Source organism: Orycteropus afer, unplaced genomic scaffold (assembly GCF_000298275.1).
Source record: "Orycteropus afer afer isolate SDZICR_OR568_19922 unplaced genomic scaffold, OryAfe1.0 scaffold00239, whole genome shotgun sequence".
Taxonomy (NCBI): Eukaryota; Metazoa; Chordata; class Mammalia; order Tubulidentata; family Orycteropodidae; genus Orycteropus; species Orycteropus afer.
The window spans coordinates 3,343,887-3,368,190 of record NW_006921826.1 but is presented as its reverse complement, the minus strand read 5'-3'; the positions used below and the strand labels follow the sequence as shown (position 1 = coordinate 3,368,190).

Genomic DNA, 24,304 nt, shown 5'->3' with positions numbered 1-24,304 from the left:
CCCTCAAATATGATGGTGAAATTAGGACATTTCCAGATAAGCAGAAATTAAGGGAATTTGTTAAAAACAGACCAACCTTACAAGAGATGCTAAAGGGACAGAGAAGCAACAACAGCCAACAACAACTGACCATTAGCACACATGATGACATAACCTAGAAACCAAGCCAGCTATGGAAGTGTACAAAGTAAATAAGACTACAAGATTGTAAACAGAGGACTAGAGACATCAATTGACAAATAAGGACAACTATAAGCCAAAAAGGGAAAAAACTGTGTCATTACAGAACTTCTAGATGGCAGGGAAGTCAAGACAACTACAAGATAAAACAGACTGTTCTAAACTTGGGAAGAAAACTATAAATCACAGGGAACCACAAAGAAAAATGATAAACCTTCATATCAAAATAAAAAAGAGGATCAGCACAAATATTGAGCAAATACTAAAGCAATAGCAACCAAGGAAGTGATAACATGATTCATAAACAAAACAAGCTCAGCACAGAAAATTATATGGAACAAAGAAATTGACACCATGAAAAAGCACATAACAAAAATGACAGCAGCAAATTCATATTTGCCAATAATTACATGTCTGGCAAGGGACTTGTCTCTAAGATTTACAGAAAATTCCAATGCCTGAACAGCAAAGGAATTAACAATCCAATTGAAAAATGGGCAGAAGACATGAATACGCATTTCATCTGAATAGACCCTGATGATATTCAAGTGGCCAGCTAGTACATGAAGACATGCTCACGATCATTAGCCGTCAGAGAGATGCAAATCAAAACAACAATGAGATACCATCTCACCCCAGCAGTGATGGCAAGATTCAACAAGACAGAAAATAACAAATGCTAGTGGGATGTGGAGAGATTGGGACTCTCATACACTGCTGGTGGGATTGTGAAGTGATACAACCACTGTGGAAAGCAGTATGGTTATTCCTTAGAAATCTGGAATTGGAGATAGCATTTGACCCAGCTATCACATTACTAGGTATATATCCTAGAGAGGTGAGAGTCAGGACAGGAACAGATAAATGCACACTCATGTTCATTGCAGCACTACTTACAACAGCAAAAAGATGGAAACAACTGATGTGCCTATCAGCGGAAGAGTACATACACACAATGAAAAGAATAATGTAGAGTCTGCAAAACACCTCACAATATGGATGAACTTGGAGGACATTACGCTGAGTGAAATAAGTCAATCACAGAAGGACAAATATAGTATTAGTTTGTTGTTGTGGAGGGTCAAGAAAAGGTTTATATATGGAGGAAAACTTTCTTTGTTGATGCCGGGGTGAGAGGGGGAGGGGAATGAGCACTGCAAACAAAACAAAACAAAACTACTGGGTAATTGAAGAAATGACAAGTGACATAAAAAAATTCCTAGAAACAAAAGAGGATGAAGATATATCTTATCAAAACCTATGGGACACAGCGAAAGTAATACTTAGTGGTCAGTTTATAGCAATAAATGCATACATCAAAAAAGAGGAAAGAAACAAAATCAACACTCTAACTCAACAACTCCAACAATTAGAAAAAGAACAACATAAGAATCCTACAGTATCTAGAAGTAAGGAAATAATAAAGATCAGAACAGAAATAAATGAAACAGAAAATAGTTGAGAAAATAGAGTACAGTACAGAAAATCAACAAAAGAAGAAGCTGGTTCTTCAAAAGATTAACAAAATTGACAAACCATTGGCAAATCTAACAAAAGAAAATAAGAGAAGATGCAAATTACTAGAATAGTAAACGAAAAGGGTGTCATCACAACAGAACCAACTGAAATAAAAATGATACTAATAGAATATTATGAAAAACTGTACTCCAACAGATTTGAGAACCTAGAGGTGATGGACAAGTTTCTGGAATCACAAGACCTACCTAAACTATCCCACTCAGACACAGAATACTTGAACAGACCCATAACAAGGAAGAAATTGAACAGGTCAGACAACAACTCCCCACAAGAAAAAGCCCTGGCCCTAATGGCTTCACTGGAGAATTTTACCAAATGTTCAGGGAAGAGTTGACACCTATACTACTCAAGCTATTCCAGAACATAGAAAATGATAGAATTCTCCCAAACTCATTTCATGGAGCAAGCATAACACTAATACCAAAACCAGGGAAAGACACCACTGTAAAGGAAAACTACAGACCGCTCTCCCTCATGAACATAAACGCAAAAATCTTCAACAAAATCCTAGCCAAAAGAATCCAACAACAAATCAAAAAATGAATAAATCCTGAGCAAGTGGGATTCACACCTGGTATGTAATGTTGGTTCAACATCAGAAAAACAATCAATGTAATCCACCACATAAACAAAAGAACCATATGATTATATCAATTGACACAGAAGAGGCATTTGATAAAATACAACACCCATTCCTGTTCAGAACTCTCAGCAAAATAGGGATAGGAGGGAAATTCCTCAACATAATAAAGGGCATATAAGCAAAGCCAATGGCCAACATTATTATTAATGGAGGAAGACTCAAAGCATTCCCCTTATGAGTGGGAACTAGAGAGGGATGCCCTCTATCATCACTTCTATTTAACATTGTGTCGGAAGTCCTAGCCAGGGCAACAAGGCAAGAAAGTGAAATAAAAGGCATCCAAATTGGCAAAGAGGAAGTAAAGCTATCTCTATTTGCAGATGATATGATCCTATACATAGAAAATCCAAGAGACTCAGCAAAAAACTACTGGAACAAATAGAGAGGTTCAGTAAAGTGGCAGGATATAAGGTCAACATACAAAAATCAGTGGATTCCTCTACACCCACAGAGACCTCTGAAAAGGAAATAAGGGAAACAATACCATTTATAATAGCTACTAAAAAGATTAAATATCTAGGAATAAATCTTACCAGAGACACAAAAGACCTATACAAAGAAAACTATAAAACACAACTACAGGAGACAACAAGGGATCTACATAAATGGAAGAACCTGCTTTGTTCATGGATATGTAGACTGAATATTGTGAAAATGTCAATATTACCTGAAGCATCCTACACATTCAAAGCAATCCCAGTCCAGATACCAACAAGATTTTTTAAGGACATGAAAAAACCAATTACTACCTTCATATGGAAAGGAAAGAGACCTCGGATAAGCAGACCTACTGAAGAAGAAGAAGTGCGAGGTCTCACACTCCCAAATCTTAAAACCTACTCTATAGCCACAGTAGTCAAAACAGTGTGGTATTGGTACAATGATAGACAGATAGACCAATGGAACAGAGTCGAAACTCAGAAATAGACTCATCCATCTATGGCCAGCTGATCTTTGACAAAGGTCCAAAACCCATTAAATGGGGAAGAGATAGCCTCTTTAACAAATGATGCTGGAAAAACTGGATATCCACTTGCAGAGAAATGAAACAAGACCCATATTTCACCCCATACACTAAAACAAACTCAAGTTGGATCAAAGACTTAAATGTAAAACCCAAAACTATAAAATTCATCAAAGATAAAATAGGGGAAAATCTAGGAGCCCTAATTTATGGCATAAGTAGACTATCAAACATAACCCAGAATGCACAGGAGGTAGAAGAGAAGCTAGATGACTGGGACCTTTTAAAAATTAAATTCTTACATGCATCGAAAGACTTCATCAAAAGGGTAAAAAGAGAACCTACAGACGGGGAGAAAATATTTGCCTATGAGTAATCTGGTTTTGGTTATGATATATCTGACAAAGGACTTACCTCCAAAATCTATAGAAAACTTCAACACCAAAAAGACAAGCAATCTAATTGAAAAATAGGCAAGAGACATGAACAGACACTTCATATCATCTTTAGGATGATATGCTGGCGGCCAACAAACACATGAGGTGTTGCTCATGATCTTTAGTCATTAGAGAGATGCAAATCAAAACAACAACAAGATATCATCTCACTCCAGCTATAATAGCAAAGTTCAAAAGGACAGAAAATAATAAATGTTGGTGAGATTGAGGAGAGATTGGAACTTTTATACATTGCTGGTGGGATTGTAAAATGGTACAATCATTGTGGCAAATGGTATGGCATTTCCTTAAAAAACTGAAAATAGAACCACTTGACCCGGAAATTCCATTATTAGGAATATATCCTAAAGAAGTGAGAGCCAGGACATGAACAGACATATGCACACCTGTGTTCATCGCAGCACAATTCACTATAGCAAAGAGATGGAAACAACCTAAATGCCCATCAACAGATGAATGGATAACCAAATTATGGTACATTCACACAATGGAACATTATGCTACATTAAAGAACAGTGAAGGATATGCGAATCATCTCACAATGTGGATGAGCCTGGAGAACATTATGCTAAGTGAAATAGGTCAGTCACAGAAGGACAAATATTGTATGAGCCCATTACTGTAAAAAGATACGGAATGGGTTTCTTAAGGAGGTGAACTTACTTTGCAGGTTACCAGGGTGGGGAGGGAATAATTTGGGGCTAGTTGGGGGCCACATGCTGAGGTGGACAAGGGGAGGAATGGGATCGAAAGAGTCTGTGACCACCATGGTAACATTGGAGAAAGGGAGGACACTGAATTGTGCACATAAGATATAGACGATAGAGGCTAATACCAGTATATATACAGTACTGCATTACCATTAACACTAAATACCAGGCCACAGATAAACACATAAACATCTGAGAAGATCAGATGGGGGTCAGTGAACAGGATTATACTCTAGACCAAGGATAGATTTAGCTGAGGTTAATCTTGCACAGACACCAGTGATAAAAAATACCACAATCCTTACAGAAAGAACAGAAGATAGACATAGAGCAATCCCTCAAAGACAGACACTGTGTGAGAGATACAATGGCTCTACCGACTCAGGACCATAGTACTGGGGGACACCAGACTCAATTGGCACAGCAAAATACATAAAAATCTTGTTCCAAAACCTTCATTGGTGAGTAGCAACTGGGGTCTTAAAAGCTTTCAAGCTGCCATCTAAGATGCAGCTAATGGTCTCCTGTTATCAGAAGTGAAGAAGAGTGCAAAAAACCAAAGGTATTTGGAAGCAATCAGTCTTAAGACATGATGGACCTTGAGACGAGAAGAACTAGATTGTGTCCGGCTACCAATGCCAACCACTTTGGAAAGGATCAAATCTGGAGATCCTGGATAGAGTGGGAGAAAAACATGGAACAAAATCCAAAAACATATTAATGACCAGAATTACTGGTCAGATGGAGTCTGGTGGGACCCCCAATACTATGGTCCTGGGATGCACTTTGGGACTGGAATAAAGCTCACTCCCAGGGCCTGGCTCTCATCCCAATAGTAAACAAGATGTTCACACAGACCACTCAACCCAGGGTGATGCACCCACATACTCTATGGAGATACATCCCTTGGAGCAATCAACCACGGGCACCAGAGGGGCAATATTCACATGGAGGAAATGCAGGCCACATAGAAGTGCATAACCATGAGGTGCATGGGGGGGGGGCGGGCAGCAGGGTTACTGGAAAGGGAGGGGTGGAGAGTGGGTTAGGGTTGGGTATGGTAATTGGGGAGTGAAACCAAATGTACACGAAATGTTGAATGTAAAACAAACTCTGCTCTGTAAATTTGCACCTAAAGCACAATTAAAAAAAAAAAAAAGAATCAGATGTTGTATTGCATTGAGTAAATCTGCTGCAAAAGATCTCTTTAAAGCATTAAGAAGCAAAGATGTCACTTTGAAGACTAAGGTGCGCCTAACCCAAGCCATGGTATTTTTAATAGCCTCATGTGCATGTGAAAGCTGGACAATGAATAAGGAAGACTGAAGAAGAATTGATGCTTTTGAATTATGGTGTTTGCAAAGAATATTGAAGATACCATGGACTGCTGGAAGAATGAACCAACCTGTCTTGGCAGAAGTGCAGCTGAAATGCTCTTTAGAAACAAGAATGGCCAGTCTTGCTCTCACCTACTTTGGAATGTTATAAGAAGGGACCATTCCCTGGAGAAGGATATCATGCTTGGTAAAGCAGAGGGTCAGAGAAAAAGAGGAAGACCCTCAATGAGATGGACTGACACAGTGGCTGCAATGATGGACTCAAGCATAGCAAGGATTGTGAGGATGGAGCAGGACTGGGCAGTGTTTCATTCTGTTGTACATAGGTGAGTTGGAGTTGTCTTGACAGCACCTAACAACAACAGGCAAAGGATGTTTACATGACTAGATCCCAAGAAAAACCCTGGGTGCTGAATCTTTTGTGAGCTTTCCTGTAAGACAACATTTCACATGTGTTTCATAGTTCATTATTGGAGGAATTGAGTGCATTCTCTTTGACTCTACTAGAAGACTTTTGAAGCTTGTGCTTAGTTTCCTCCAGATTTTGCCCCAAGTGCCTTTTACCTTTGCTGATATGCTTTGTATCTTTTTACTGTAATAAATCATAGCTCTTAGTACAGATGTATGCTGAGTACTCTGAGTCCTCCTGAATCACCAAACCTGGGACAGTATATATTGCCCATTTTTCTACGGGTTTGTTAGACTTTTTTCTTATTAACATTTTGGTGTTCATTGTGTCTGTTCTGTATAGTAGTTCTTTGTTACTATTTGCATTTCAGTCACTTATCTTTTAACTTTCTTTATGGTATCTTTAACTACAGAATTTTAACATTTCAGCGTATTAAAATATTCATATTTTCTGATACAGTTTGTGCTTTTTGTGACTTGGTTAAAAACTTCTTCCTAACCAAGTATCATAAAGGCATTTGCCTGTATTTTATTCCAAAAGTTTTCAAGATTTTCTTTTCATAGCTTGGTCTTTAATCCACTAGGATATACATATATTTTTAATTTAGTATCAAAATCCAGTGATGGAGAATTCTGGGAAGGTGGAGGCATAAATAAACTATGTCCCAACGCTCCCCTACAAGTACAAGAAATACAACAAGGAAATGGTGTTCAGATTTGAGGGACTCCAAATCAGGGAGCAGAGGAACTATAGACAGACAAGAATCAACAATGAGTCACATATATTAAGAATATTGCTCTCCCATGTCCTTGCCCCTCCTCCAACCATGTGGGCTGCTGGCTGCTGTGAGCTAGAGTTATAGTCCCAGGAAAAGAGCCTGATTTCCTAACCACCATGGGCCCTGCCTGTACAAAGAGACAGGACCTCAACCTTCTGCCCTAAAATCAACAATGCTGATCTCCTCAGGGGGGGAAGGGGTCCATTTGGAGTGTGCCAGCATCTCCCTGACCCAGACGCTGTCACCTTCAAAACTGTGAATTGATTGCTACTGAAAGCTCATGCAGTGGAGTCTGCTCTCATAGTCAACACTCTACCTACCTCCATGCACACCCCATAGCTCAGGCCTCTGAAACCAACAGGACAGACCTCCCAGGGAGTCAGTTCTAGTCTGTATGCTCCCCTGCCTTTTAGTCACTGCTGAGAACTGCTGACTGAGGCTGCTGCATGCTAAGAAGGAGGCATCTTTAGAGGGAGGATACATCCACAGCCAACATACTGCAGGAAGAACTCTCAGAGCAATAAGGCAGATTTCCCTGGAGATCCATTTGGAGCATGATAGCCCCTCCCCCAGTGAGACACTGTCACCTGCAAATCTGCTGTAAATTGCTACAGAAAGGAGTGGAGTATGCTCCCAGAGTCAGCATTCTACCTGCCTCCCTGTGTACCCCATAACTCTGGCCTCTGAAACCAACAAGACAAATCTCCCTAGGGGTCAATTAGGATTAGTCTGCCCCTACTTCCAGTTAGCACTGAGGACTTCTGACTGAGGCCGCTTTGTGTTAGGAAGTGGGAGTCTTGAGTGGAGGCTGGACTCACAGCCAACAATCTACTGTGGGGACTGTGATAGCAAAGAGACAGACCTCCATGAAGATCTAACCAGAGTGTGACACTTCCTTCCCCACCTAGTAATTATAGGTTGCCAGGCTAGTGCAAATTGCTGTAGAAGTCTCTCACAGTGAAGTCTGCTCTCTAGTCCACACTCTACCTTCCTCCCTGTGTACTCCATAGCTTAGGCCTCTGAAATCAATGGAACAGATCTCCTTGGGGAGCAGTTTGGGTCTGCCTGTGGACTGCTGACTGAGGCTGCTGTGTGCTAGGAAGCAGACATCTTAAGTGCAGACTACACCCACAGCCAACATACTGGAGGGGTTGGCTCTGATAGCAACAAGGTAGACCTCCCTAGGGGTCTATTTGGAGTGTGACTACCCATCCCCTAAATGGTGACTGTTGGCTACTGGAGTGATATGAGCTCTTACAGAAGGTTTTTCTATGTGGTGGAATCGGGAGGTGGGTCACACTGCTTTCCCAACCCCCACAGAGCCACTGGGGCTCTGAAAGCAGCAAAGCAGATCTCTTGGAGATCCCTGTGGGTAGTACCAACCACTCCTCGTCCTGAAATGGAGGAAAGTCTATCTGTGCTTCCCCTGAATGACTGCTCAGATATAAACAGCCCTAACAGACCAGGGAAGGAAAGGAAACCTTGGGCAAAAGCAGAGGGCAACACCCAGTCTGGAAGGGGGCTTACTAGGTATGGGTTTTCTGACTAAAAACATGATTGCAGAAGCACCAAAGGGAAAAGAGTTTCCAGAGAGAGGGAACTGTGCCCTCTAGTGGACAGATTGATTAGTACGTGATATCTGGTAGGATAGTGGCTAAGGCACTTGACTGCTAACCAGAAGGCTAGTGGTTCAAACCCACCAGCCACTCCTTGGAAGAAAGGTTGGGCAATCTACTTCCATAGTGATACTGCCTCGGCAACCCAAGGAGGGGTTGCTGTAAGTTGGGACCGACTCGACGGCACATAACAACAATCTTGCCTGAGTGGCAGTTTCCACTGGTGGACTGACTAACCACTGAGTGTACTCTGGTGTGTTTGTGAGAGAATGAAAGTTAATAAACAAGACCTGGAACTTTCAAATCCCAATTAAATCAGGGAGTGAAAAGGAGCTATCACAGAGAGGGAGAGGAAATGGTAAGTAACGGTCGAAGGCTCTGCCCACCTAAGAGTTTCTTGTAGAAAGTAATGCAGGGAAAAAACACCAAATACTGGGGAAAACAGAAAGTTAACACCTGGAAAATTACAATCCCCCCCCCAAAAAAAAAATCACAAGACACCCCAAAAAACAAAGAAACAACGGCCTGTCCAAATGAACATGACAAAGAGAGTGAAAGCCCATCTAAGGATGATCAAATAATGAAAGAAAAGAAAAGAAAAGAAAGAATATAATACAACAACATTAAACATAATTAAAGAAGGAAGGGAAAGCATAGGCAAAGAGCTAACAGAAACAGGGAAAACAATGCAAAAACAAAATGACTATCTGAAAAAAGAGTTATCACAAGTGAAGGGGACAATAACTGAAATGAAGAATGCAATAGCCGGACTTACCAACAGATTTAATCAGGCAGAAGAAAGAAAGAGCAAATTAGAGGATAAAATAGTTAAAATTACAGATGCTGAAATGCAACAAGAACAGAGGCTCAAGAAGGCTGAGCAGTTAATGGAATTAAGGAGCAAAAAGAGAACTAATATATATGTCACGGTAATTCCAGGAAAGGATGAGAGAGAGAAAGGAACAGAAAAAATATTTGAAGAAATAATGATAGGAAACTCCCCTAAGCTAACAAAGTACATGAATCTACAAGTTCAAAAAGCTCAAGGAAGCCCAAACACAATGAAAACCCAAAGAGATCTATATCAAGACACATCATAGTTAGGCTCTCAAAAAGTAAAGATAAAGAGAGAATCCTGAAAGCAATTAGAGGGAAGAAAATAGTCATATATAAAGGATCTCCAGTAAGATTGTAAGTGCCATTTTTCCTCAGAAATATTGGAGGCCAGAGGGAATAAATGATATATTTAAAGTGCTGAAATTAAAAAAAAGTCAGTCAAGAACATTATATATAACAAAAATATCCTTTAAGAATGAGAGTGAATTTAAAACATTTCCAGACAAACAGAAGCTAAGAGTTTTCATACCCACCAGTTTGGTCCTACAAAAAATATTGAGAGTCCTTCAGTTGGAAGGGAAAAGACATTTGAGAGTAATTCAAACCTATACATAAAAAGAAAGATCCCTAATAAAGGGAAAAGCATGGACAAGTTTATGGGCTAGTAATAAAGTATTCATGCCTGATAATTCTAAATGTTTTGTCCTTCATGTTTTTAAAGAACAAATATAAAAGCTAGGATAAAATTATGTTATAGGGCACATGAAATATAAAGGCATAATTAGTGGTAACAACAACAAAAGGGAGTGGAAGGGAAATGGTGTAGATACAGAATTTCTGGTATGTTACTGAAGTTAAGTTAGTACAAACTTACCCTAGAATGTTATAAATACAAGCTCTTAAGTGAAATATTCATGGTAACCACTAAGAAAATCTATAAAAATAACACACAAAAGGAAAGTGAAGGAAACCACAAAGGCTTACTACAATAAACCAACAAAACACAAAAACAAGCAGTAGTAAAGGACAAAGACAAAGAAGGCTTAAGACATACGACAATAAATGACAAAATGGTAGAAGAAAGTCACTTCTTATCATTAATTACAGTGAATGAAAGTGGACTAAATGTTCTAATCAAAAGGCAGAGAGTGGTAGAATGGATTAAAAAAATTAAATTTTTCCAATTATATGCTGATTACAGGAGACACACCTTAAACCTAAGGATGCATATAGGTTAAAATGGAAAGGACTGAGAAAAATAGTCCATACAAATAATAACAAAAAGAGAGCTTGGATGGCAATCATAGTATTAGCCAAAGTAAACTTTAAGACAAAATCTGTCAAAAGAGATGAAGATGGATGTTATATAGTGGTAAATGTATCATTTATCAGGAAGATTTAACAATATAAATATATATGCACTCAACATTGGGGTACCTAAATATATAAAACAAACACTGAAAGAACTGGAGGGAGAAATAGATAGTACTAAAATAATAATTGGAGATTTCAGTACACCACTTTCAACACTGGAAAGAACACATAAAAAGAAAATCAACAAGGAAACAGAGGACTTGAATGACATTATAAACCAATGAGGCTTAACATACATATATGGAACAATTCACCCAAAGCCAGCACAATGTACATTCTACTCCAGTGCACATGGATTATTCTTAAGATAGAACACATTTTAGGCAACAAAGGAAGTCTTGATACATTTTAAAAGACTAAAATTATACAAAGTATTTTCTCTGACCAGAAGAGAGTGAAGCTGAAAATCAAGAACAGAAAAAACCTTAAAATGTACAAATGTATGGAAATTAAGCAATACACTATTAAACTACCAAAGGGTCAAGGAAGAAAACAAAAGAGAAACTACAACTTCTTAGAATCAAACGAAAATGAAAGCACAACATACCAAAACTGGGATGCAATGAAAGCAGTACCCATGAGAAATTTACAGCAATAAAGCCTACATAGAAAAAGAAGAAAGTTCTCAACAGCCTAACTTGACAACTCCAGGAACTGGAAAGAGAAGAACAAACTAAACATAAACCTACCAGAAGAAAGAAAATAACGACGATCAGAGAAGAAGTAAATAAAATAATAATAAAAAAGAAAAACAGCAAGAAACAATAAAACCAAAAGTTGTTCTCTGAAAAGATCAATAAAATTGACAGACCTTTAGTTAGATTGATAAAGAAAAGAAAAGATGAAAATAACCAAAATAAAAAATGAAAGAGGAGACATTACAACTGATTCAATAGAAATACAGAGAATTATGACAGAATATTATGAACAACTGTATGACAATGAACCGGATAACCTAGATGAAATGGACAAACTCTTCTAAACACACAACCTACACAAACTGACTCAAGAGGAAATAGAAAGTCACAACAGACCCATAACAAGTGAGGAAATCAAATCAGTGATCTAAAACTTACAACCAAAAAAAAAAAAAAAAAAGAAATCTGGACCAGATGACTTCACTGGGGAACTATACCAAATATTTAGAGAAGATTGATACCGATACTGTTTGAACTCTTCCAAAAGATAGAGAAGGAAGGAATACTCCCTAATTCATTTTATGAAGTAAACATAATCCTAATACCCAAACCAATTAAAAACACCATAAGAAAAGAAAACTATAGGGCAGTATCTCTTATTAATATAGATGTAAAATTCCTCAAAGAAATACAAGTGAACAGAATCCAATAGCATATTAATAGAGTCATGACCAAGTGGGATTTATTCTGGGAATTAGGGATAGTTCCTTAGAAAATCAATTAACATAATACACTATGTCAATAGAACAAAGGAAAAGAACCCCATGATCCTCTCTGTGGATGCAGAAAAATATTTGATTAAATCCAACACCTTTTCTTGATGAAAATCCTAAAGAAGATTGGACCAATCTTATGTACAGCGAAATACACAAAACTAAAGTGACATGGGTTAATGCATTTCTTTTTTTTGCAGAGTTCCTTCCCCTCCCCTCCTACCCCTGGTAACCAACAAAGAAATTTTACTTCCATATATAAACCTTTACTTGACTTTTTACAATAATGAACTAATACTATATTTGTCCTTCTGTGATTAATTTATTTCGCTCAGCATAATATCCTCCAAGTTCATCCATGTTATGCGGTGTTTTGCAGATTCCACATTATTCTTTAGTGTTGCATAGTATTCCATTATGTGTATGTACCATACTTGGTTATCCATTCTCTTGTTGATGGGCACATAGGTTGTTCCCATCTTTTTGCTAATGTAAATAGTGCTGTGATGAGCATGAGTATGCATATATCTGTTCTTGTCCTGGTTCTTACTTCTTTAGGATATATACCTAGTAATGGGATTGCTGGGTCAAATGGTATTTCTAATGCCAGCTTTTAAGGAATCACCATACTGTTTTCCACAGTGACTGTATCATTTGACAGTCCCACCAGCAGTGTATGAGAATCCCAGTCTCTTCCATCCTTGCCAGCATTTGTTATTTTCTGTCTTTTTGAACTTTGCCATTAGTGCTTGGGTGAGATGATATCTCATTATTTTGATTTGCATCTCTCTAAGGCATTTGACTGCTAACCAGAAGGCTGGTGGTTCAAACCCACCAGCCACTCCTCAGAAGGAAGGTTTGGCAATCTACTTCTGTAGTGATACCACCTCAGAAACCCTAGGAGGGGTCGCTATGAGTCAAATTGATATGATGGCAGTGAGTTTGGTTTGATTTTTGGTTTAATAGCTAATGAATGTGAGTATTTCTTCATATATTTGCTGGCCACCTGAATATCCTCTTTGGTGAAATGTCTGTTCATGTCTTCTGCCCATTTTTGAATTGGATTGTAAATCTTTTTGTTGTTGAGGTGTTGGAGTTTTCTATAAATTTTAGAGATAAGTCCCTTGACAGATATGTTGTTGTCAAATATTTTTTCCCCCAATCTATAGGTTCTCTTTTGACTCTTATGGAGAAGTCTTTGGAAGCACATAAAAATTTAATTTTTAGAAGGTCCCATTCATCCATATAACTTCAGCTGTTTGTGTGTTTTGGGTTACGCTTGATAGTCTATTTATGCCATAAATTAGGGCCCCTAAATTTGGCCCTATTTTGTCCTTGAGGAACTTTATAGTTTTAGGTTTCACAGTTTAGTCTTTGATCCATCTGGAGTTAGTTTTTGTGTATGGTGTGAGGTACAGATTTTGTTTCATTTTTCTCCAAATGGATATCCAGTTTTGCCAGCATCATTTGTTAAAGAGATCATCTCTTGCCATTTAATGGCTTTCAGCCCTTTCTTGAAAATCAGCTGACCATAGGTCAATGGATCTATTTCTCGGTCCTCAATTCTGTTCCACTGGTCTATGTGTCTGTCATTGTTTTGACTACCCTGGCTGTATAGTGAATTTTGAGATCTGGAAGTGTGAGACTTCCTACTTTTTTCTTCTTCCTTGTGGTAGTTATGTTTGTGTGTCAACTTGGCCGGGCCTGGTTGAGTGGCTGGGGAGCTGGTGATAGTTATTCCTCATGATAAGACTGGGAATCAAATCCTTGGTGGGATCTACCACAAACAGCTGATTAGCTACCTTTGGAATGTGGTCTGCTTCCTGTATATAAGGAGAAGCTTGGGAATGGTCTCTAGCCTATGGCACGCTTGGACCCTGCATGTAGCCGTGTTGTTGCTCAGCAGCCTGCTATGCTCTGCCGACCTTGGGACTTACAATGGACTTGAACTAATAGCCTGCCATGTGGTTTGGTAACATCTGGACTGTGCCTTTTTACTTGTCAAGCTTGGGGCTTCTCAGCCTCAGCAGCCAGCAGCTGTCTGAAGAAATGCCTCTAGCTCCAGTGGGCCGGGAGCAGGAGGCAGAGCTGGACCCCAAGGTTGAGGGGCTTTCACCCAGCTCCTAGAACCTGGCACTTGGAACTTGGACTTAAAGCCTCCAAATTGTAAGAATAAACTCCTGTTTTTTAAGGCCATCCCATTTGTGGTATATTTCTTGTCAGAGTGGCACTAGGTAATCAGAACAGAATATAGTACTGAGAGAGTAGGGTGCTGCTCTGACAGATGCCTAAAATGTGGAAATAGGAGTGGAGTGCATCCTTGACCTGAGACCCTGGCAGAGAGACCCTGGCATATAGTATGACAGACAGCAGGAGCAGAACAACAGACCAGCATGAGAGATGGCAGGAGTAGAGCCCAGAGACTGGCATGAGAGACAGCAGGAGCAGAGCCGAGAGAACTGGCATGAGACAGCAACAGCCTTACTAGCCCATGGAGGAGAAAGCTTGATGCTTTTGGTTAGGCAGCTTACTGGTGGAGTGGGTTGCCTTTGGGCATTAATTGGTGAAGAGACCGGCATGAAATGGAGTAGCAAGTTGGCTGGCCCACGGAGTAAGAAAGCTGAGTGCTTTTGGGCAGAAAGATTTCCTGTGGAGTAGGTTGCCTTGGGCATTAATCAGCAGAAGTGGAGACCAAGGAAATGAAAGCAGAGCTGCCTCAGCCTGAAAGGGTTGGACCATGGCCTTTGGGGGTGAAACAATCACAGTCCCCTAGGTTGCAAAGAGCCAGGCCTTCACCAACTTGGTTCTGGAGTATGGGGTTGCTCGTTCATGTGAGCCAGTGGGATGGAGCCATAGCCTCTGCCCAAGAGTGAGGGGGTAGGGCTGCCATGCCCAAGAGGGAGAGGAAGGGGGCCACCAGGCCAAGGGGTTGAGGTTGCCACTTGGAACTAGGGGACTGGTGCCATCCAGTGGAGGAGATCTGTACAGATGCCAAGTTGACAAGGGATGGAATTGTGGTAGTTCAGTTTGTGTGTCAACTTGGCTGGGCCTGGTTGAATGGCTGGGCAGCTGGTGGTAGTTATTCCCATGATGAGACTAGCAATCAGTTCCATGGTGGTATCTACCACAAGCAGCTGAGTAGCTGCTTTTGGGATGTGGTCTGCTTCCTGTATATAAGGAGAAGCCTTGGGAATGGTCTCTAGCCTATGGCATGCTTGGACCCTGCATGTAGCCATGTTGTTGCTCAGCAGCCTGCTATGCTCTGCCGACCTTGGGACTTACAATGGACTTGAATTAATGGCCTGCTGTGTGGTTTGGTAACATTTGGACTGTGCCTTTTTACCTGTCAACCATGGGACTTCTCGGCCTCAGCAGCCAGCAGCTGTCTGAGTTAAGAAATGCCCCTAGCTCCAGTGAGCCGGGAGCAGGAGGCAGAGCTGGACCCAAGGTTGAGGGGCTTTCACCCAGCCCCTAGAACCTGGCGCTTTGAACTTGGACCTAAAGTCTCCAAATTGTAAGAATAAACTCCTGTTTGTTAAGGCCATCCCATTTGTGGTATATTTCTTTCAGAGCGGCACTAGGTAGCCAGAGCATTTCTTAATAGTGTTTTACTTGTCTCTTTCCTTTCCATATAAAATTAGTGATAGTTTTTTCCATATCCTTAAAGAATGGTGAAGGAATCTGGATTGGGATTGCAATGAATGTATAGATTGCTTTGGGTAATATTGACATTTTCACAATGTTCCATCTTCCTATCCACGAGCATGGTATGTTCTTCTATTTATGTAGATCTCTTATGGTTTCTTGAAGTAGTGATTTGTAGTTTTCTTTGTACAGGTCTTTTGTGTCCCTAGGGAGCTCTGGTGGTGTAGTGCCTAAGGGATTTGACTGCTAACCAGAAGGCTGGTGGTTCAAACCCACCAGCCATGCTTTGGAAGGAATCTACTTCCATAGTGATACTGCCTCAGAAACTGAAGGAAGGGTCACTATGAGTTGGATCTGATTCCACGGCAGTGCATTGTGTTTGTTGTTGCATTTAGTGAGATTTATTCACAAGTATTTTATTTTTTTGGTAGTTATTATAAATGGTATTGATTTCCTTTCCAGCAATCTCTTTGCTGATGTAGAGGAATCCAAATGATTTTTGTATGTTGATCTTATATCCTGCCACTATGCTAAATCTGTCAATTAGTTTCCGTAGATTTTTGACTGAGTCTCTTGGGTTTCCTATGTATAGGATCATATCATGAGCACACAGGGACAGTTTTACTTCTTCCTTACCAATTTGGATGCCTTTGATTTCCCTTTCCTGCATTATTGCCCAGGTAGGGCTTTCAATACAATGTTGAATAGAAGTGATGATAGAGGGCATCCTTGTCTGGTTCCTGTTTGTAAGCAGAATGATTTCAGTCTCTCTCCATTGCAAATAATGTTGGCTGTTGGTTTTGCATATATGCCCCTTATTATGTTGAAGAAAATCCCTTCTATTCCTATTTTGCTGAGAGTTTTAATCAGAAATTGTTGTTGGATTTTATCAAATGCCTTTTCTGCATCAATTGATATGATCATGTGGTTCCCTTCCTTTGTTTTATTTGTGTGATGGATGACACTGATTGTTTTTCTAATGTTGAACCATCTTTGCATACTTGATATGAACGCCACTTGGTCATTATGAATTATATTTTTGATATGTTGTTGGAGTCCATTGGCTAGGATTTTGTTGAAGATTTTTTGCATTACATTCATGAGGGATATTGGTCTGTAGTGTTCCTTTTTTAGTGATGTCTTTGCCTGGTTTTGGTATCAAGGTTATGCTGGCTTCATAAAATGAATTTGGGAGGATTTTATCCTTTTCTATATTCTGGAATAGTTTGAATAGGATTGGTGTCAGCTCTTTGAATGTTCAGTAGAATTCGCCAGTGAAACCATCTGGGCCAGGGTTTTTTTTTTTTTTTTTTTTAATTTTTTAATGATCTGCCCAGTTTCTTCTTTTCATGGGTCTGTTTAAAATTACCACCTCAGGCTCTGTTAATTTAGGTAAGTTGTATGTTTCCAGAAATTTTTCCATTTCTCCTAGATTTTCAAATTTGTTGGAATATACTTCCTCATAGTATCCTGATATTACCCTTTTAAATTTCTGTTGGTTCTGTTGTGGTGTTGCCCAATTCATTTCTTATTTGTGTTATTTGTATTCTTTCTCTCTTTTCCTTTGTTCAATTTGCCAGTGCTTTGTCAATTTTATTAATCTTTTCAAAGAACCAACTTCTAGTCTTATTGATTTTTTCTATTGTCATTCTATTTTCTGTTTCATTTATTTCTGCTCGAATCTTTATTACTTCTTTTTTTCTGGTGACTGTAGGCTTTTTTTACTGCTCTTTTGTCATTGTTGGAGATGTTGGGTTAAGGGGTTGATTTTGGCTCTTTCCTATTTTTTGATGTATGCATTTATTGCTATAAATTGGCTTCTGATCACTGCTTTTCTGTAACCAAAAGATTTTTATATGTTGTGTTTTCATTCTCATTTGATTCAAGGAATTTTTTAATTTCATTTTTTATTTCTTCTATTATCCAGTCACTTTCAAGGAGAGTGTTATTCACTTTGGACATGTTTGCTCTTTTTCCATTCATCTTCCTATTGTTGATTTCTAAAGTTACAGCATTGTGATCTGAGATGATGTTTTGTAGTATATCAGTGTTTTTAAATTTATCGAGGCTTGTTTTATGGCCTAACATATGATCTATTCTGGAAAATGTCCCATGTGCCCTGAAAAAGAATGTATATTGTGCTGTTGTTGGGTGAAGTGCTCTATAGATGTCTGTGAGGTCAAGTTGGTGGATTGTATAATTTAGTTGTTCTATGTCTTTGTCGGGAGCTCTGGTAGCATAGTGCTTAAGGCATGTGACTATTAACCAGAAGGCTGGTGATTCAAACCCACCAGCCACTCCTCAGAAGGAAGGTTGGCAATCTACTTCCATAGTGATACTGCCTCAGAAACCCAAGGAGGGGTCGCTATGAGTCAGGCTTGACTCAACGGCACATAACAGCAACAACAACATCTTTGTTGAGTTTCTTTCTAGTTGTTCTATCTGTGCTGAAAGTAGTGTATTAGCGTAGTGCCCAAGGCACTTGACTGCTAACCAGAAGGCTGGCAGTCCAAACCCACCAGCCAATCCTTGGAAGCAAGGCTGGGCAATGTACTTCCATAGTGATACTTCCTCAGAAACCTAAGGAGGGGTCGCTGTGAGTTGAGTTCGACTTGACGGCACATAACAACAACTATGACTGGGGGCTCTGGCGGCATAGTGCTTAAGGCATTTGACTGCTAACTGGAAGGCTGGTGGTTCAAACCACCAGCCACTCCTTGGGAGGAAGGCTGGGCAACCTACTTCCTAAGTGATACCGCCTCAGAAACCCAAGGAGGGGTTGCTATGAGTCAGATCCGACTCCATGGCAGTGATTGTGTTTTGGTTTGTGTACTATGACTGTGGAGTCATCTATTTGTCTTTTCAGTTCTGTTAAAGTCTGGTTTACATATTTTGTGGCCCTTTCATTTTGTCCATAGGTATTTTTTATGGTTATGTCCTCTTGTTCAATTGATTCTTTAATTATTATATAATGTCCTTCCTTGTGTCTTATGGTGGGTTTTTGTCTTAAAGTCAATTTTATCAGAAATTAATATTGCCACTGTTGCTCTTTTTTGATTGCCATTTGCTTGATATAGGTTTTCCCAACTTTGATTTTTAGTCTATTTTTTTCTTTGTCTTTAAGGTGTATCTCTTGTAGACAGCATATTGATCTTATCCATTCTGCAACTCTTTGTTTCTTGAATGGTGCATTTAAATCCATTGACATTCAGTGTAATTATCGACAAGTATGAATTGGTTGCTGTCATTTTGTTATGTGCTTTTTTGTAGTGTTGTTGATTTCTTTATTCAATATAATTTTCTGTGCTGAGCTCATTTTGTTTATAAATAGTGTTATCACTTCCTTTGTTGCTATTGTTTTAGTATTTGCTAAATATTTGTGCTGATCCTCTTTTCATTTTGATGTGAAGTTTTATCATTTTTCTTTGAGGTTACCCTGTGATTTATAATTTTCTTCCCAAGTTTAGAACAATCCATTCTATCTTGCAGTTTTCTTGACTTCTCTGCCACTTAGAAGTTCTATAACTACACATTTTTTTCCCTCTTTTTCTTTGCAGTTGTCCTCATTTGTCAGTTGATGTCTCTGGTACCCTGTTTACAATCTTGTAGGCTTATTTACTTTATATAATTCCATAACTGGATTGGTTTCTGGGTTATGTCATCATGTGTGTTGATGGTCAGTTGTTGTTTGCTGTTGTGGGTTCTCTGTCTGAAGGACTCCCTTTAGCATCTCCTGTAAGGTTGGTCTAGTTAAATTAAATTCTCTTAATTTCTGCTTAACTGTAAATGTCCTAATTTCACCATCACATTTGAGGGACAATTTTGCTAGGCATATAATTCATGATTGGAATTTTTTTCCTTTCAAGGTTTTATATATACCATCCTATTGCCATCTTGCGTGTATGGTTTCTGCCAAGAAATCCAGGCTTAGTCTTATTGGTTGCCACTTGTAGGTAACTTCGTTTTTCCCATGCTGCTTTCAGGATTCTTTCTTTGTCTTTGGTGTTGGTGAGTTTGATGATGATATGTCTTGGTGATTTTCTTTTGGAGTCTATCCTGTTTGGGGTTCATTGGATTTCTTGAATGAATATACTCTCGTCTTTCATCATACCAGGGAAATTCTCTTCCAACAAACCTTTGACAGTTTTCTCTGTGGTTTTATTTGTCTCTTCCTGTTCTGGAATTCTGATTGCATGCACATTATTCCTTTTGATGGTATCCCACATGAACCTTAGGCTTTCTTCATTTTGTTTTGATTTTTTTTTTTTTTTTTTTATTGGCTCCTTTCCAAAGAAGTATTGAGGTATTTTTCTTCAATCTCATTAGTTCTGTCTTCCATTGGTTCAATTCTATTCCTTTGCCTGTTCAATGTGTTATCTATTTCTGAAAATTCAGTATTAAAATCCTGCATTTCTATTTGTAGATTTTGAATCATTTCTAATTTTTCACTTATTTTGTCATTTTGTTCTTGTATTTTTTTTGAAATTGTTCTAAGATTTTCTCTGTGTTTTCCTCAGTTTTATCAGTGTTTTCCTTGATCTGTCTCTCAATCCGTTGAAGGTACCTAAATATAATTCCTTTGAATTCCTTATCAGGGTGTTCCAATGCTGCTTCTTTCTCAGGGATGTGTTCTGGGTCTGTATCCTCATCCCATGTTTCTCCTGCTTTATCTTGCTTCTTTGTGTGCACTATATTGCTCTCTTGTTTCCAAGACATTGTGATGTTTTTGTGTTTATATTTAATTGGTGATTGTATATTGAAGTTATTGCCCAAGATTTTTTTTTCTTTGTGTTATCTAAGTAAGCAGGGTACTATGCTCCTCTATTTGCTAGTTGGCAGCACTTACACACTCACCACCTGTCTCTTTTCCTGTTATCATCCTCCCATATATCCCTGTTGTCCTTGGCAAATGGAGTCTATTCATAGGTCCCTGGAATCTGAACTAGAATGCTGTCAATTTACATATCCAAAATGGCCACCACTTATAAACATTCAAAATGGCTGTGCCCTCTGTCACTTTAAATATCCAAAATGACCACCACTTGTAATCAATCAAAATGGCTGCACCCTCCAGACAGCTGAAAGTCCACAGCTCAGGTTGTCTCCTTCCTTGCTGTTTCCCTTGCTAGTCATCGGCCACCAGCCCAGTTGTCCCTGCAGCCCTTAGTGACTAGGGCTGATTTCTCAGTCAATTCTCAGGTCCCAACACCACTTGGAAATATTCAGGCTGTTGGTCCTGTCAGAGTAGCTGACACTCCACAGCTCTGTCCCTCTCCATATTCACTGTTTTCATGCAGTTTTTTCTGCTATTTGGTGCCTAATTCCCTTCTGTATACTTCCTTTCCAAGTTCTGGGCTCCAGGATTATCTTCTGTATCTCTGTCAATTGGTTTCTCATTTCTTTGTTGAAGAGGGTCTTTGTAGCTTGCCTGCCTATTCTGCCATCTTACCAGAAGTCTGAAGCAACTTTGTTTTGATCCTTATCACCATCAATTAGTTTTGCTCTTTTGAACTTCATTCAAAGGGAAACATACTGTATGTACTCTTTTTCATCTGGCTTCTTTTCTTAAAAGAAAGTTGTTGAGATTAATCCATATAGTTATGTCTATCAATAGTTTCTTCTTTTTATTGTAAATTAGTTTTCCATTAAGGAGATGGCACAGTAATTAAGCGCTCAGTTGCTAACCAGAATGTTGGCAGTTTGAAGTCACCTGCTGCTCCTTGGGAGACAGATGTGGTAGTTCACTTCCATAAAGATTATAGCCTTGGAAACCCTATGAGATTGTTCTACTCTGTCCTATAGGGTTGCTATGAGTCCATATGGATTCCATGGCAATGAGAAAGTGAGATGAGGACTAATAATTGGTCGTTGGTTCTAGAATATGGAAGTCATTGATTGGTCCACATGGCTAGCAGTGCCAATAAAGTGACTGAGGAGAAAGCCTTCCTCATAGCACTTTATTCATATTTTTATTATGAAATATTATTCATAAGAATTAAGTTAGGGATAATTTTGAGATCTCTGCAATGAATTGTTCCATATCAAGAATCTATTTTCTTTCCTTGCAAACTCTCAGTTACTACTGGCCCATGAAAAGAGAGTCATATGTCATCTGGGGAAGGTCGTACCTGTCAAACAAGAAGGATGCTGATAGAAGCTTGGGGAGAGATTTAGAGATGATAAAGCAAGGGTTAAGATACTGCCTGCATGACTGAAAAGGGTCTCACATATGTCTCAGCTACTAAATTGCAACCTTCTTGAACATGCAGTGTCCACGGGTTATACAACTTCATGTAACTAGAACTGAAAACAAAGTCTCTCATATATCGGCTGCCCAAAAACATTTGTTATTAAATAAATTATTATTTAAGCTTGTTTTCATACTTTTATTTTGAAACTTTGAAAATAAGTGAAAAATTTTGGAGAAGATATACTTACAGTTGAAGTACAGGCTGAAAATGTCTTTTGAAAGCAAGTCTCACTGGGCAGCCATATGATTCCCAATCATACTTTACTTTCTAGAAAAGGAAAAATGTTTTCATTATTTTATATATTTGGCCCATTGACCACATTATAATTTTCTTACCAAGTTTTGAGATGGTTGATGCCTCAGATATGACCTGTAAAAAAAAATTTACATTATTTACTTTCCTATTTTCAAACTCAAAACTAAAAACCAGTATTTTATTTAGATAGATTTTCCTAGGTAAGAAAGTGCCACAAAAATCAAATGGATAACTATAATTACAAAATACTAAGTACTTTCCATATATATGTTTCAGACACTTTCCACATACAATAACATATTTTTACAGCAATGAACAAGATGTGAATTGTTATCCTCCACTTGTACAGATGGCACCACTGTCAAAAGTTGTATAAAACTTTCTCAAGGCTACAAAACTTGCTTTACTAAGAAGGAGGCATGATTATAAAGCCCATGTTCATTGTGTTATTCCAATGAAATTGTTTTAAAAATATTAATCAAAGAATAAACTAGTTTAGAATCAGTAATAACAGATGTGTGGTTTAAAACTTCAGCTACATCCTGAATTTAGATTTCTTGCATAATTGAGCCCTTCTCCTAATGAACTCAAAATCACTCTCTCCTAGGTGCAAATCAAAACAGCAATGAGATGTCATCTCACCCCAGCAATAATAGCCAAGTTAAACAAGACAGAAAATAACAAATGCTGGCAAGAATATAGAGGGGTTGCCACTCTTATACATTGTGGTGGTACTATAAAATGATACAACCACTGTGGAAAACTGTTTGGTGATTCCTTAAAAAGTTGGAAATAGAAATACCATTTGATCCAGCAATCCCATTACTAGGTATATATCCTAAAGAATTGAGAGCCAAGACATGAATAGATATATGCACAGGCATATTCATCATAACAGTATTCACAAAAGCAAAGAGATGGAAACAACCTAAGTGCCCATCAACAGAGAAATGGATAAATTATGGTACATACACACAGTGGAATACCATGCAACCTTAAAGAATAATGTAGAATCTGCAAAACACTTCATAATATGGACGATCTTGGAGGATATTATGCTGAGTGAAATAAGTCAATCACAGAAGGAGAAATATTGTATTAGTCCACTATTGTAAAAAATCAAGTTCAAGTTTACATATCGAAGGAAACTTTCTTTGTTGGCTACCAGGTATGAGAGGGCAAGAGAGGGAAAATTGCTAGATAGGTAAGTGACAAGTATTGATTTGGGTGAAGGGAAAGGCAATATACCAAAGTGAGTGACCAACACAATAACACTAAAGAAAAGGAAGACACAAAGAGGTGCACTAGAGGCACAGACAAAAAGATAAACTCTTTTTCACACACAGTATTGCATTATCAGTAATAACAAACATTAATCTACAGGTGGATATGTAGGTAGACAGGTTAACTGATCAGGTATGTCTAGACAAAAGAATATACTCACGACCATATATAAGTTTGGCAGATAATATTTCTACATAAGTATTTGTCTGTGCTATAAGAATATCCTATATATAATAGGGCTAACAGGGTCAAGTTATTATAACTTCTCAGCCATAGCCAAACACCCTGAGGGATGAGGCACTAGGTCCATGGGCTTGAGACCATGGTCTTGGGGGACATCAAGCACAATTGGCATAATGTACTACACAAAAACATTGTTCTACATCTTACTCTGGTGAATAATGACTGAGGTCTTAAAGCTTGAAGGTGGCCATCTAAGATGCAATTATTGGTCTCTCTTTGTCTGGAGCAAAGAAGAATGAAGAAAATAAAAAATGCATAGTAACAATTTGTCCAAGAGACTAGTGGACCATGGGAACCTCAGTCTGCATGACCCTGAGACCATAAAAACTAGATGGTGCCTGGCTATCCCTGCCAACTACTTGGAAAGGGA

General features: G+C 38.7%; 1 protein-coding gene across 1 annotated transcript in view; it reads right to left on the bottom strand.

Annotated features, from left to right (window-relative positions):
- The window catches only part of CATSPERE (catsper channel auxiliary subunit epsilon), a 461,049-nt gene that overhangs the window by 81,757 nt on the left and 354,988 nt on the right, over nt 1-24,304 (bottom strand). The window contains exons 14-15 of the mRNA XM_007949156.1: nt 22,488-22,521; nt 22,340-22,419 (exon numbers count right to left, since the gene is read on the bottom strand). Coding sequence (XP_007947347.1) covers nt 22,340-22,419; nt 22,488-22,521 — 114 coding nt within the window. The remainder of the gene's footprint in view (nt 1-22,339; nt 22,420-22,487; nt 22,522-24,304) is intronic.